A 15,747-nucleotide genomic window follows, 5' to 3' on the forward strand; every position below is an offset into this window, starting at 1 on the left:
TTCTAACATAGGAGTAGACCATTCAGCCCCTTGAGCCTGTTCATCATTCAATCAGACAATTGCTAATCTGTACCTCAAATCCATTTACCTGGTTTTGCTCAATATCTCCTAACAAATCTATCAATCTGTCTTGAAAATTTTAATTGATCCAGCATCCAAAGCCTTTTGGGGGAGATAGTTACATATTTCCACTAACCTTTGTGTGAAATAGTGCTTCCTGAGTTCCCTCCTAAATAGCCTAGCTCTAATTTTATGATTCTGTCCTCTTGTTCTGGATTCCCTCATCAGAGGCAATAGTTTCACTATCTACCCTATTGATTATCATTTATGATGTGGAGATGCCGGTGATGGACTGGGGTTGACAATTGTAAACAATTTTACAACACCAAGTTATAGTCCAGCAATTTTATTTTAAATTCACAAGCTTTCGGAGATTTTCTCCTTCCTCAGGTAAATGTACCTGAGGAAGGAGAAAATCTCCGAAAGCTTGTGAATTTAAAATAAAATTGCTGGACTATAACTTGGTGTTGTAAAATTGTTTACGATTATCATTTAGATCACGACTCAACCTTCTAAACTCAAGGGAATACAAACCAAGTTTATGGAACATGTCCTCATAATGTAACCTGCAGTCCTTACCCAGTCTGGCCTATATGTGACTCTAGACTCACAGCAATGTGATTGATTCTTAATTGCCCTCTGAAATGGCCTAGCAAGCCACTCAATTGTAAAATCTCGCTTAAAAAAAGTCATAGAATAAAACCAGACGGACCACTAGGCACCGGACGCGCAAAAGACAAACCAAGCCCAGTCGACCCTGCAAAGTCCTCCTCACTAACATCTGGGGACTTGTGCCAAAATTGGGATAGCTGTCCCACAGACTAGTCAAGCAACAGCCTGACATAGCCATACTCAGAGAATCATACCTTTCAACCAACGTCCCAGACTCTTCCATCACCATCCCTGGGTATGTCCTGTCCCACCGCCAGGATAGACCCACCAGAGGTAGTGGTACAGTGATATACAGTCAGGAGGGGAGTGGCCCTGGGAGTCCTCAACATTGACTCTGGACCCCATGAAATCTCATGGCATCAGGTCAAACATGGGCAAGGAAACCTCCTGCTGGTTACCACCTACCGTCCTTCTCTTAGCTGATGAATCAGTCCTCCTCCATGTTGAGCACCACTGGGAGGAAGCACTGAGGGTAGCAAGGGCACAAAATGTATTCTGGGTGGGGGATTTCAATGTCCATCACCAAGAGTGGCTTGGTAGCACCACTACTAGCCGGGTCCAGAAGGACATAGCTGCCAGACTGGGCCTGCGGCAGGTGGTGAGGGGAAAAACTTACTTGACCTCGTCCTCACCAATCTACCTGTCGCAAATGCATCTGTCCATGATCGTATTGGTAGGAATGACCACCGCACAGTCCTCGTGGAGACGAAGTCCCATCTTCGCACTGAGGACACCATCCAACGTGTTGTGTGGCACTACCACTGTGCTAAATGGGATAGATTCAGAACAGATCTAGCAGCTCAAAACTGGGCATCCATGAGGCGCTCTGGGCCATCAGCAGCAGCAGCAGAATTGTATTCCAGCACAATCTGTAACCTCATGGCCTGGCATATTCCTCACTCTACCATTACCAACAAGCCAGGGGATCAACCCTGGTTCAATGAGGAGTGTAGAGCAGCATGCCAGGAGCAGCACCAGGCGTTCCTAAAAATGAGGTACCAACCTGGTGAAGCTACAGGACCACATGCATGCTAAACAGCGGAAGCAACATGCTATAGACAGAGCTAAGCGATTCCACAACCAACGGATCAGATCAAAGCTCTGCAGTCCTACCACATCCAGTCGTGAATGATGGTGGACAATTAAACAACTAATGGGAGGAGGAGGCTCTGCAAACATCCCCATCCTCAATGATGACGGAGTACAGCACGTGAGTGCAAAAGACAAGGCTGAAGCGTTTGCAACCATCTTCAGCCAGAAGGACCGAATAGATGATCCATCTTGTCCTCCTCCCGATATCCCCACCATCACAGAAGCCAGTCTTCAGCCAATTCAATTCACTCCACGTGATATCAAGAAACGGCTGAGTGCACTGGATATAGCAAAGGCTATGGGCCCCGACAACAGCCCAGCTGTAGTACTGAAGACTTGTGCTTCAGAACTAGCTGCGCCTCTAGCCAAACCGTTCCAGTACAGCTACAACACTGGCATCTACCCGACAATGTGGAAAATTGCCCAGGTATGTCCTGTCCACAAAAAGCAGGACAAATCCAATCCGGCCAATTACCGCCCCATCAGTCTACTCTCAATCATCAGCAAAGTGATGGAAGGTGTCGTCGACAGTGCGATCAAGCGGCACTTACTCACCAATAACCTGCTCACCGATGCTCAGTTTGGGTTCCGCCAGGACCACTCAGCTCCAGACCTCATTACAGCCTTGGTCCAAACATGGACAAAAGAGCTGAATTCCAGAGGTGAGGTGAGAGTGACTGCCCTTGACATCAAGGCAGCATTTGACTGAGTGTGGCACCAAGGAGCCCTAGTAAAATTGAAGTCAATGGGAATCAGGGAAAAAACTCTCCAGTGGCTGGAGTCATACCTAGCACAAAGGAAGATGGTAGTGGTTGTTGGAGGCCAATCATCTCAGCCCCAGGACATTGCTGCAGGAGTTCCTCAGGGCAGTGTCCTAGGCTCAACCATCTTCAGCTGCTTCATCAGTGACCTTCCCTCCATCATAAGGTCAAATGGGGATGTTCGCTGATGATTGCACAGTGTTCAGTTCCATTCACAACCCCTCAAATAATGAAGCAGTCCAGGCCCGCATGCAGCAAGACCTGGACAACATCCAGGCTTGGGCTGATAAGTGGCAAGTAACATTCGTGCCAGACAAGTGCCAGGCAATGACCATCTCCAACGAGAGTCGAACCACCTCCCCTTGATATTCAACGGCATTACCATCGCCGAATCCCCCACCATCAACATCCCGGGGGTCACCATTGACCAGAAGCTTAACTGGACCAGCCATATAAATACTGTGGCTACAAGAGCAGGTCAGAGGCTAGGTATTCTGCAGCAAGTGACTCACCTCCTGACTCCCCAAAGCCTTTCCACCGTCTACAAGGCACAAGTCAGGAATGTGATGGAATACTCTCCACTTGCTTGGATGAGTGCAGCTCCAACAACACTCAAGAAGCTCGACACCATCCAGGACAAAGCAGCTCGCTTGATTGGCACCCCATCCATCACCCTAAACATTCACTCCCTTCACCACCGGCGCATAGTGGCTGCAGTGTGCACCATCCACAGGATGCATTGCAGCAACTCGCCAAGGCTTCTTCGACAGCACCTCCCAAACCCGCGACCTCTATCACCTGGAAGGACAAAAGCAGCAGGCACATGGGACCAACACCACCTGCACGTTTCCCTCCAAGTCACACACCATCCCGACTTGGAAATATATCGCAGTTCCTTCATCGTCGCTGGGTCAAAATCCTGGAACTCCCTTCCTAACAACACTGTGGGAGAACCGTCACCACACGGACTGCAGCGGTTCAAGAAGGCGGCTCACCACCACCTTCTCAAGGGCAATTAGGGATGGGCAATAAATGCCAGCCTCGCCAGCGACGCCCACATTCCATGAACGAATAAAAAAAACCCCTTTAAGCCCTGGCATCATTCTGGTGAATCTGCACTACTCCCGCCAAGGCCAATATATCTTTCCTGAGGTGAGGTGCCCAAAACTGAATGCAATACTTCAGATAGGGTCTGACCAAGGCTCTATAATAACTTTTTTTTTAATATTCGTTCACGAATATTCGTTCACGAAACGAAAGTAAAAATGGAACTAAATTTTTATTTTGAACTAAGATGTCCAACTAACAATATACAGGGGAGAACAGCAGACTTGTCAGGTTATTGCACCTCTCCCTGGTTGGTATCTTAGCCAGCACAGTTTTTACAAAATGGGGATGCTATTGTTCTTGCTATAAAAGACTCAATCAAATCTACTGCTGAAAGACACGGTTTTTTTTCGGGGCTGGGGGCGGGGGTCACGTGTCAGTTCCAAATGTAAACACACCGACCACAAAAGACTGGAGGATGTCAGAGGCAATGAACATTTTGTCTCCGTTTGTTGGGAATCCCTCGCAGTAACATTTCCTTGACAGCGCTGCCAATTATTTACTATTGTGTACAGTTGAGTTGCTCGGAAACAAGTCAGAAACTAGCGTGTGGCCTTCAGTCGTGGGTTGACTGGTTGACAAAACTCACTGGTCCAGAGAGAGAACTGGAGCCATCGTGAATAGGGGAGAAATACCCAACCTTGCAGAGAATGAGTAAGGGAGAGGTCATAATTCTGAACGTTGGTGGGATGAAGTTCACCACCTTTGCTGCCACCCTCAAGAGATATCAAGACTCCAAGTTGGCACGCGTGTTGGAAGGAGGTGACCCTGATTTCCGAATGGTCAACGGGCAGCTTTTCGTAGACAGGAACGGCAGTTTATTTCGGCATATCCTGGAATTCCTGAGGACTCGCCAGCTCGCCCTTCCTCCCGACTTCTCAGATTACGACAGGCTGGCAAGGGAGGCGGATTTCTACGATCTGCCGTCCTTGGTTGATCTCCTCAACCAGGATCGGTTCAAGCAGAGGCTCGAGATCCTGGAAGTGAGATACTCCCTCCAGGAAACCTATTCCTTTTTCAGGGTTTTCTGTTCCTGCAACAGCACCATTGAAACATTAGCCGATCGCATTGTAGTGTCTGCAGAGCAGCCTGGCCAAAACTGGAACCATTCTTTCTCGGATCACAGACCCTTGGTTCCAATTCCATTACAAAGACCTTCTCATCACGATCTAGTCTTCCAGTGTGGAACCGACTATTCGGCTGGGGACGAATTCTCAACAAGGTAAATTTCCAGTTCTCCAATACTCCCACAGACCCTCTTCCAATATTTCTGAACGCATAGAAAATAATTTGCATTTATTTAGCACCTTTCACCACATCAGGATCTCTCAAAGCGCTTTACAGCCAATGAAATACTTTTGAAGTGTAGTCACTGTTGTAATGTAGGAAATGTGGCAGCCAATTTGCACACAGCAAGGTGTCACAAACAGCAATGAGAAATGACCTGGTAATTTTTTTTTAGTGATGTTGGTTGAGGGTTAAATATTGGCCAGGAGACAGGGGACAAGAACTCCCCTGCTCTTCTTCAAAATAGTACCATGGGATCTTTAACATGCATCTAAGAGGGCAGACGGAGCCTCGGTTGTAACGCCAGAAACCACATGAATTTCTTCTACTAGATTCACCAGCAACGTAGTTACATTTCATTTTTGAAGTGATTAACTTTTATGCCTTTGAGGGCTCCTTATGGCTAAAAACAGGGTTACCCAACCATCAATAGCTACAGAGTCGGTAATCAACGGTGTATAATGGCTCTAGAATATTTGGTTTATAGGGGGGTTGAAAGGTCCAAGTGTATTAATGCTTATTTCATGAATGAATGAATGCCCAAATCAATGTAATTCAGATCTAGCCCTTGGTTTTATGCGTGCACAAATACAGAGAGAATGCAATGTAAATACTGGGGGAGAACTCCCCTGCTGTTCTTTGAAATAGTGACACAGGATCTTTTACCTTCACCTGAGAGGGCAGGCAGGACCACGATTTAGCGTCTCATCCAAAAGACGGCACCTCTGACAGTGCAGCGCACTCTCGGTGCTGCACTGGAGTGTCAGCCTAGATTATGTGCTCAAGTGTCTGGAGTCATTTAGAATTATATCTTCAAAACATTTCGATCTTAGCTGCGTTCAACTTATCTAAAGGTTTGAACACGGCTCACCTGTAGTAAATCTGGGTTGCACATTTTACAATTCCTAAGATTTCCCTTCAAAATTATCCCAGAAAGGTTGTAATATCAAGACATATACAAGAAAAATATTTTCAGGAACATAAGCAGGGTAAAAGTTTTACTGTAATAACCAACTTTGCTCTGAATTTAGTGGATAAGTATGTGATTAACGACCATTCATTCCTTTAACAGTTATTACTACATGATCTGTTTCAGGTATGTGTCCATTCGACCTGATCAAAGAAAACTCATCAACGGCAGCAATGTCCTGGGATTACTCGTAGACACATTATTGAGAGAAGGGTTCCGTCTTATAAGCACCAGGACAGTTTCTCCCAAGGAAAAGATTGAATGTTACACATTTGAACGAACCAGGAGAACTGATCTTCTCAGCATGTCTAATGAGCAAGGAGGAGCAAGTGTAAATGCAACACATTTTAAGGTAGAAAAATCGCAGTCCAAAAGGAGGTAACACTTAACTGGACCAGCCTGGCCAGCGACGCCCACATCCCATGAACGAATAAAAAAAAAACACATAGCACTATTTAAGAACAATTAATGAGTTCTGCTGTTGTGGCACATTTTTGATCAAAGGCATGTTTAGGAACACTTCTCACATATATACTGTATCATATTTCATATATAATGCATCATATATAGGAAGACATCTACCCACCAGGAAACTGCGAGGCACCTATTCGATTGTTGCAGTGAATCATAAATGTTACAATATTTCAATAAACCTATTCAAATAAAAGTGTCAAATGTGAAGTTCATTATTGCGAATAAAGAGTATGAGTGAGATTGAGGCAATTATTTCCTCTTCTGCTAAACAAAGTCTTAAATTTTACAAAAGATGCACATATTTTTCATTCATTTCATTTTTGATTCTATAGCTGTCATATCATAGAAAATTTTGGGCAGAAGGAAGCCATTCGGCCCATCGTGTCCGTGCTGGCCAAAAATGAGCCACCCAGTCTAATCCCACTTTCCAGCACTTGGTCCGTAGCCTTGTAGATTATGGCACTTCAAGTGCCTATCCAAGTACTTTTTAAATGTGATGAGGGTTTCTGCCTCTGCCACCCTTTCAGGCAATGAGTTCCAGACCCCCACCGCCCTCTAGGTGAAATTTTTTTTCCCTCAGCTCCCCTCTAATCTAAGCCTCCTGGTTATTGACTTCTCTGCTAAGGGAAATAGGTCCTTCCTATCATTTCTATCTAGGCCCTTTATAATTTTGTACACCTCAATTTAATCACCCCTCAGCCTCCTCTGTTCCAAAGAAAACAACCCCAGCCTATCCAATCTTTCCTCAGCTAAAATTCTCCAGTCCTGGCAACATCCCTGTAAATCTCCTCTGTACCCTCAATTACATCCTTCCTTTAATGTGGTGACCAGAACTGTACGCAGTACTCAAGCTGTGGCCTAACTAGTGTTTTAAGTTCTAGCATAACCTCCCTGCTCTTATATTCTATGCCTTCTTAATCACCATATCTACCTGTCCTGCTACCTTCAGGGATCTGTGGACATGCACTCCAAAGTCCCTTTGTTCCTCTACACCTCTCAGTATCCTCCCATTTATTGTGTATTCCCTTCCCTTGTTTGCCCTCCCCAAATGCATTCCCTCACATTTCTCCGGATTGAATTACATTTGCCACTTTTCTGCCCATCTGACCAGTCCAATGATATCTTCCTGCAGTCTACAGCTTTCCTGCTCACTATCAACCACACAGCCAATTTTTGTATCATCTGCAAACTTCTTAAATGTAGGGGAAGTCATTAAGTCCAGATCATTAATATATACCACAAAAAGCAAGGGACCTAGTACTGAGCTCTCTGGAACCCCAATGGAAACAGCCTTCCAGTCACAAAAACACCAGTCGATCATTACCCTTTGCTTCCTGCCACTGATCCAATTTTGGATCTAACGTGCCACTTTCCCTTGGATCCCATGGGCTTCTGACCAAACTGCCATGTGGGACTTGTCAAAAGCCTTGCTAAAATCCATGTAAACTGCATCAAATGCACTACCCTCTTCAAACCTCCTTGTTACCTCCTCAAAAAATTCAATCAAGTTAGTCAGACACGACCTTCCCTTAACAAAGTTATGCTGACTAACCTTGATTACTCCGTGCCTTTCTAAGTGACGGTTTATCCTGTCCCTCAGAATTGTTTCCAATAATTTGCCCACCACTGAGGTTAGACTGACTGGCCTGTAATTACTCAGTCTATCCCTCTCTCCCTTTTTAAATAATGGTAGGCACTATGCCTGTATCCAATGAGGATTGGAAAACGATAGTCAGAGTCTCCACTATTTCCTCCCTTGCTTCTTTTAATGGCCTGGGATACATTTCATCCAGGCCTGGTGATTTATTTACTTTCAAAGATGCTAATCCCCTTAATACTTTTTCTCTCACTATGTTTATCCCATCCAATATTTCATACTCCTCCTCCTTAACTACAATGCCTGCATCATCCTTCTCTTTTGTGAAGACAGACGCAAAGTATTCTTTAAGAACCATGCCAACATCTTCCGCCTCCACACATAGGTTACCTTTTTTTCTTTAATAGACCCTACTCTTTCCTTAGTTATCCTATGCTCTTAATGTATTTATAAAACATCTTTGGATTTTACTTGCCAATATTTTTTCACGCCCTCTCTTTGCTTTCCTAATTTCTTTTTTAATTTCACCCCTGCATTTTCTATACTCCTCTGGGCTTTCTGCAGTATTGAGCGCTCGGTGACTGACATATGCTTTCCTTTTTTGCTTTATCTTACCCTGTATGCTCCTTGATATGCAGGGGGCTCGAGATTTGGCAGTCTAACCCTTTTTCTTTGTGGGAACATGTTTATGACCAAATCATATGACCAAACTCTACAGAATTTTTTTTTTTAACCCTTGGCATTGTGGTAGTACTTTTGCTTCCAAGTCATGAAGGTCATGGGTTCAAGCCCCACTCCAGAGACTTAAGCATATAATCTAAGCTGACTCCAGTGGAGTACTGAGGGAGTGCTGCACTGTCGGAGGTGCTGTCTTTCCGTTGAGATGTAAAACTGAGGCTCCACCTGCTCTCGTACTACACTGCAAAAGTACTTCATTGGCTGTAAAGAGCTGTGGGATATCCTGAGGTCATGAAAGGCATTATATAAATGCAAGAATTTCTCTCAGGTGGACATAAAAGATCCCATGGAACTATTCGAAGACGACCAGGGGAGTTTTCCCCGGTTTCCTGGCCAATATTTATCTCGCAATCAACATAATTAGAACAGATTACCAGGTCATTTATCTTATTGCTGTTTGTGGGATCTTGCTGTACACAAATTGGCTGCTGTGTTTCCCTACATTATAACAGTCAAAAATACTTCATTGGCTGTGAAGCACTTTGGGACATCCTGAGGTCATGAAAGGCACTATATAAATGCAAGTACTTTCATTAAGAGCAAACTACCACTGAGGAGCCAGCATCAAGGTTCATCACCCTTCAAATGAAAAATAATGTCTCCCCTGCATGTATACCTGTTCTAACATATGCAACCCTATGAGCAAATAGCTAAGATAAATGGTAACGGTGCTGGTGGGCGGGTTAGTGTGGGAAGGTACATATGGAAAACCAGACTGCAACTGCTTCTTGGTCATGGTTTGCATATAGTGACCTGCTATATCTGGTTTAGGCAGCCTCTGGCAGGTCAATGAAATACAAAGTTCCTTAAACAGATTGACACAGACGCAAGATAATTTTGCATCTGTACAAGGTAACTGTGTCCCACCTATGGTTGAGGAACCCGTTTGTTAGTTTCCCTCCAGGTAACAGATGAAGTGGTAGACTCAATGCACCATTCCCACCCAGCCAACTTCCCAGGCGCAAAGAATTTTTCATGTTTCTAACCAGCACACAGCCACTCTCCAGGGCAAAACCCAGCAGAGATAGACATAGGCAAATCATGGTTGCAATTTATATTATTCCACATTTTTGTGCACCAGAAAAGGCCTACATGGGTCTCTGAGTATATAGGACTGCTAGGTACTCATATCTCACCTCTAACATCACTTACAAGGCGCCTGCTAAGCAGACCAGTTATGCTTCCCTCCCTCAATGCAAAACCCTGATAAAAACAGCTGCTGTTTTTAATAATTAAATAAGCAGCCAGGAATCAGTACTTTGACAGACCATAGAGCTTTTATGGCAAGGCAAAAACGTTTGGCCCATCTGCAATTACAGAATGTTCTGAATAAATAGTGAGGGTGTGCAAGCCACTCACATATCTCTCATAGCATGTAAGGAGAAATTACATTATTGGTATGTTCCCATTGCTCTTTAATGATCCTTGGTATCTTTCAAGATAAGTCATCAATGGGAAGAGGAACCTACAAGAGGCAAAGAGAACTTTAAAAAAGTTTCCTTGGGTCATTGAGAACTGGATGTGGATGTTCCGGGTCTATGCAGCCATCTATTTCAATATTACCCACAAAGAGTACAAGATCTTCTGAAATACATGGGCCACACCTGGTCAACTACTTTAAAATGTAGAGGGGAAAATAGGCAGGATGTATGGCATGAAAAATGTTCCTTGCTTGTGTTAATGGTTTTTAGCACACTCCAATCATAATGAAAAGTGACGTCACAAGACAAGGAGGTGACCAAGGTTGGGAACTAAATATTCCAGGGTACTTGACTTTTAGAAAAGATAGGCAAAATGGAAAAGTGTGTGTGGGGGGAGGGGTAGCCCTGATAATAAAGCATGAGGTGAAGGCAGTAGTGAGAAAGGATCTTAGCTCAGAAAATCAGCATGTAGAATCCGTATGGGTGGAGCTAAGAAATAACAAGGGGCAGAAAACACTGGTGGGAGTAGTTTATAGGCCCACTAACAGTAGTTGTAGTGTTGGGCAGAGTTTAATTACGGAAATTAGAGGAGCATGTAACAAGGGTAATGCAATAATCATGGGGGACTTTAATCTTCATATAGACTGAGCAAACCAAATTGGCAAAAGTAGTTTGGAGGACGAGTTCATGGAATGCATTCCAGACAGTTTTCTAGCAGGGTAGATAATGAGGGACCAGTGGATGTAATATATTTAGATTTCAAAAGGCATTTGGTAAGGTGCCACACAAAAGGTTGTTACACAAGATAAGGGGCTCATGGGGTTGGGGGTAATATATTAGGATAGAGGATTGGTTAACGTGCAGAAAACAGTAGGAATAAAAGGTCATTTTCAGGTTGGCAGGTTGTAACTAGTGGGGTGCCACAAGGATCAGTGCTTGGGCCTCAGCTGTTTAAAATGTATATCAATGACTTAGATGAGGGGACCGAGTGTAATGTATCCAAGTTTGCTGATGATACAAAACTAGGTGGGAAAGTAAGCTGAAAGAAGGATGTAAAGAGGCTGTAAAGGGATAGAGACAGGTTAAGTGAATGGGCAAGAAGGTGGCAGATGGAGTATAATGTGGGGAAATGTGAAATTATTCACTTTGGTAGGAAGAATTGAAAAGCAGAATATTTTTTAAAAGCTGAGAGACTAAAATGTTGGTAGTCAGGGGGATTTGGGTGTCCCCATACACGAATCACAGAAAGTTAACATGCAGGTACAGCAAGCAATTAGGAAGGCAAATGGTATATCAGCCTTTATTGCAAGGGGGTTGGAGAATAATAGTAAGGAGGTCTTGCTGCAATTATATCAGGCTCTGGTGAGACCACCTGGAATACTGTGTACAGTTTTGGTCTCCTTACCTAAGGAAGGATATACTTGTCTTAGAGGGGGTGCAACAAAAGTTCATTAGATTGATTCCTGGGATGAGAGGGTTGTCCTATGAGGAGAGATTAAATAGAATGGACCTATAGTCTCTGGAGTTTAGAAGAACGAGAGGTGATCTTATTGCAATGTATAAAATTCTTAGAGGGCTTGACAAGGTAGAGGCTGAGAGGTTGTTTCCCCTGGATGGAGCGTCTAGAACCAGGAGGCATAGTCTCAAAATAAGGGGTTGGCCATTTAGGACCTAGATGAGGAAAAATTTCTTCACTCAGAGGGTTGTGATTCTTTGGCATTCTCTACCCCAGAGGGCTATGGATGCTCAGTCGTTGAGTATATTCAAGTCTTGAGATCGATAGATTTTTGGATACCGAGGGAATCAAGGGATATGGGGATAGGGCGGGAAAGTGGAGTTGATGTGGAAGATCAGCCACGATCTTATTGAATGGCGAAGCTGGCTCGAGGGGCTATATGGCCTACTCCTGTTCCTATTTCTTATGTTCTTATATCTCCTAATGGACAACAAGCTATAGATTAATATGCGGCTAGAGCGGCAGAGAGCGTCGCCGGAGGCCAGAGGAGCATAAATACAGTGCAGGCGTGTGGCGCTCACTAATCGGTTTTCAGTATTGGTTCAGGGTGACAACACCTCGAAGGAGAGCAGTACAGAGCATGGCATCATGGGCAAGGTACTGCACAGGGGGCACAGCGAAGTGTAAGAATACTGTGGTTATAGGGGATTCAATAGACAGGGGGACAGACAGGCGTTTCTACATCCGCCGACTTGAGTCCTACATGGTGTATTGCCTCCCTGGTGCCAGGGTAAAGCACATCACTGAGAGGTTGCAGAACATTTTGAGGGGGGAAGGGGAATAGCCAGAAATCGTGGTCCACATGGGAACCAATGACATAGGAAGGAAAAGGGCTGAGATCCTGCAATCAGTTTCAGGAGCTAGGGAGGAAGTTAAAAAGCAGGACCACGAAGGTAGTAATCTCTGGATTACTTCCAGTGCCACACGCTAGTAAGTATAGGAATAGTAGGATAAGTCAGGTTAACACGTGGCTGGAAAAATGGTGCAGGAGGGAGGGCTGAGGAATTGGGACCAGTTCTGGGGCAGGAGGAACTTGTTCAAGATGGACGGGTTGCACCTCAACAGAGCTGGGACCAATTTCCTCGCGGGGAGGTTAACTAGTGCAGTGGGGGAGGGTTTAAACTAATTTTGCAGGTGGATGGGCACCAGGATGAAACATGAGAGAGGAGAAACAAGGTGCACAGAGGACTGTGAGAGACAAATAGCACCAGAGGAAAGAATAGTTCAGAAATAGGTGGGATCAGACAGGGGGCAAATGCAAGACAGTCTAAGATAGGTTTGGAGTGCATGTGCATAAATGCACGTAGCGTGGTAAAAAAGGTGGGTGAGTTACAGGCTCAAGTTGCCACATGGGGCTATGATATAGTGGCAATAAGAAGAGGAGGATTGGGAACTTAATATTCCTGGTTACAAGGTATTCAGGAAAGAAAGGAGAGGGGAGATGCAGTATTGATCAAAAAAACTATTATAGCACTGGAATGGAATAGGGATGAATGGAATAGGGATGATGTGGTTGAGGGGTCAAAGACAGAATCTATTTGGTTAGACTTAAGGAACAATAGAGGAGCTATTATGCTGCTGTAGGCCACCAAATAGTGAGAAGGAGATAGAGGAGAAAATTTGCAGGCAAATTATAAAAAGATACAAGAACAATAGAATAGTGATAATGGGGGACTTCAATTATCCTAATATAGATTGGGACAGTAACAGTGTAAAGAGCAAAGGAGGGGAGGAATTCCTGAAATGTGTACAAGAGAACTTTCTTCATCAGTGTGTTTCCAGCCCAACGAGGAAGGGAGCAGTGCTGGATCTAGTTCTGGGGAATGAAGTGGGGCAAGTGGAACATGTTTCAGTGGTGGGGCATGTGGGGAACAGTGATCATATCATCATCAGGTTTAGAATAGTTATGGAAAAGGACAAGGAACAACTAAGTAAATACTTAAATAGAGGAGGGCTAATTTCAGTGAGTTGAAAAGGGAATTGGCCCAGGTGGATTGGAATCAAAAATTGGTAGGCAAACCAGTAATTGAACAATGGGAGGCCTTCAAAGAGGAGATGGTTCGGGTACAGCGTAGACACATTCCCACGAGGGGGAAAGGAAGGGCATCCAAAGCTAGAGCTCCATGGATGAGTAAAGATATAGAGATTAAAATGAAACAGAAAAAGGAGGCTTATGACAAATGTAAGATTCATAATAGAGTAGAAAACCAAGCTGAATATAGAAAGTACAGAGGAGATCTAAAAAAGGGAATGAGGGACAAAGAGAGTATGAGAATAGATCAGCGGCTAACATAAAAGGGAACCCAGAAGTATTTTATAAACATATAAATAGTAAAAGGGTAGTCAGAGGAAGGGTGGGAGCGATCAGGGACCATAAAGGAGATCTTCTTGTGGAGGCAGAGGGCATGGCTGAGGTACTAAATGAGTACTTTGCATCTGCCTTCATTAGAACAGAGGATCCTGCCAATGTGGCAGTAAAGGAGGAGGCAGTAGCGATATTGGAAAGGATAAAAATAGATAGAGGAGGTACTTAAAAGGTTGGTAGGACTCAAAAGTAGAAAAGTCACCCAGTCCAGACAGGATGCATCCTAGGGTGGAAATTGTGGAGGCTCGGGCCACAATCTTCCAATCCTCCTTAGATCTGAGGGTGGTACCAGAGGAGTGGGGGATTGAAAGTGTTACACCCCTGTTCAAAAAAGGGGAGAGGGATAAACCTGGTAATTAGAGGCCAGTCTAACGTGGGGAAGCATTTAGAGACAATAATCTGGGACAAAATTAACTGGCACTTGGTAAAATATGGGCAAATAAATGAAAGTCAGCACAGATTTGTTAAAGGCACATCGTGTTTGACTAACTTGATTGAGTTCTTTGATGAAGTAATGGAGATGAGGGTAGTGCGGTTAATGTTGTATAAGGAGTTTCAAAAGGCTTTTAATGAAGTACCACATAATAGACTTGTTAGCAAAATTAAAGCCCATGGGATTGAAGGGACAGTGGCAGAGTGGATATGAAATTGGGTAAGGGACAGAAAGCAGAGAGTAGTGGAGAACGATTGTTTTTCAGACTGGAGAGAAGTATACAGTGGTGTTCCCCAGGGGTCAGTATTAGGACCACTGCTCTTTTTGATATATATTAATGACCTGGACTTGGTATAGAAGGCATAATTTCAAAGTTTGCAGATGACACGAAACTCAGAAATATAGTAAACAATGTGAAGGATAGTAACAGACTTCAGGAAGACATAGACAGACTGGTGAAATGAGCAGATACATGCAGATGAAATTTAATGCAGAGAAGTGTGAAGTGATACATTTTGGTAGGAAGGACGAGGAGAGCAATATAAACTAAATGGTACAGTTTTAAAGGGGGTGCAGGAACAGAGAGACCTGGGGGTGTATGCACACAAATCTTTGAAGGTGGTAGGAAGTTGAGAAGGCCGTTAAAAAGCACATGGGATCCTGGGCTTTATTAATAGAGGCAGAGAGTACAAAAGCAAGGAAGTTATGTTAAGCCTTTATAAAAAAAAAACTGGTTAGGCTGCAGCTGGAATATTGTGTTCAATTCTGGGCATCACACTTTAGGATGTCAAGGCCTTAAAGAGGATGCAGATGAGATTTTCTAGAATGGCACCAGGGATGAGGGACTTCAGTTATGTGGAGAGACTGGAGAAGCTGGGGTTGTTCTCCTTACAGCAGGGAAGGTTAAGACGAGATTTGATAGAGGTGTCCAAAATCATGAACAGTTTTTGATAGAGTAAATAAAGAGAAACTGCTTCCGGTGGCAGAAGGGTCGGTAACCAGAGGACACAGCTTTAAGGTGATTGGCAAAAGAACCAGAGGCAACATGAGGAAAAACTTATTTATGCAGCGAGTTGTTGTGATCTGGAATGCACTGCCTGAAACGGTGGTGGAAGCAGATTCAATGGCAACTTTCAAAAGGGAATTAGATAAAAACTTGAAGGGAAAAAATTGACAGGGCTATGGGGAAAGAGCAGGGGAGTGGAACTAATCGAATAGCTCTACCAAAGAGCCGGCACAGGCACGATGGACAAA

General features: G+C 44.1%; 1 protein-coding gene and 1 long non-coding RNA gene across 6 annotated transcripts in view; one reads left to right on the forward strand and one right to left on the reverse strand.

The window, feature by feature from the left end:
* The window catches only part of LOC137327132 (uncharacterized), a 118,816-nt gene that overhangs the window by 27,038 nt on the left and 76,031 nt on the right, over positions 1 to 15,747 (reverse strand). The gene's annotated exons all lie outside the window — the stretch shown is intronic.
* Positions 4,007 to 6,618, forward strand: LOC137327131 (putative potassium channel regulatory protein). Its single transcript, XM_067992613.1, has 2 exons — positions 4,007 to 4,914; positions 6,076 to 6,618. The coding sequence occupies exons 1-2, from the start codon at positions 4,343 to 4,345 to the stop codon at positions 6,329 to 6,331; spliced, it is 828 nt and encodes a 275-aa protein (XP_067848714.1). The 5' UTR covers positions 4,007 to 4,342; the 3' UTR covers positions 6,332 to 6,618.

The sequence above is a fragment of the Heptranchias perlo genome, chromosome 11 (genome assembly GCF_035084215.1).
Source record: "Heptranchias perlo isolate sHepPer1 chromosome 11, sHepPer1.hap1, whole genome shotgun sequence".
NCBI classification, from domain to species: Eukaryota; Metazoa; Chordata; class Chondrichthyes; order Hexanchiformes; family Hexanchidae; genus Heptranchias; species Heptranchias perlo.

Bases quoted from the DNA above. Each gene is read 5' to 3' on its own strand.
- LOC137327131 (XM_067992613.1), top strand. From the start codon at position 4,343: ATGAGTAAGGGAGAGGTCATAATTCTGAACGTTGGTGGGATGAAGTTC. The intron at 4,915-6,075 runs GTAAATTTCCAG...GATCTGTTTCAG, and splicing joins GGGGACGAATTCTCAACAAG to GTATGTGTCCATTCGACCTG.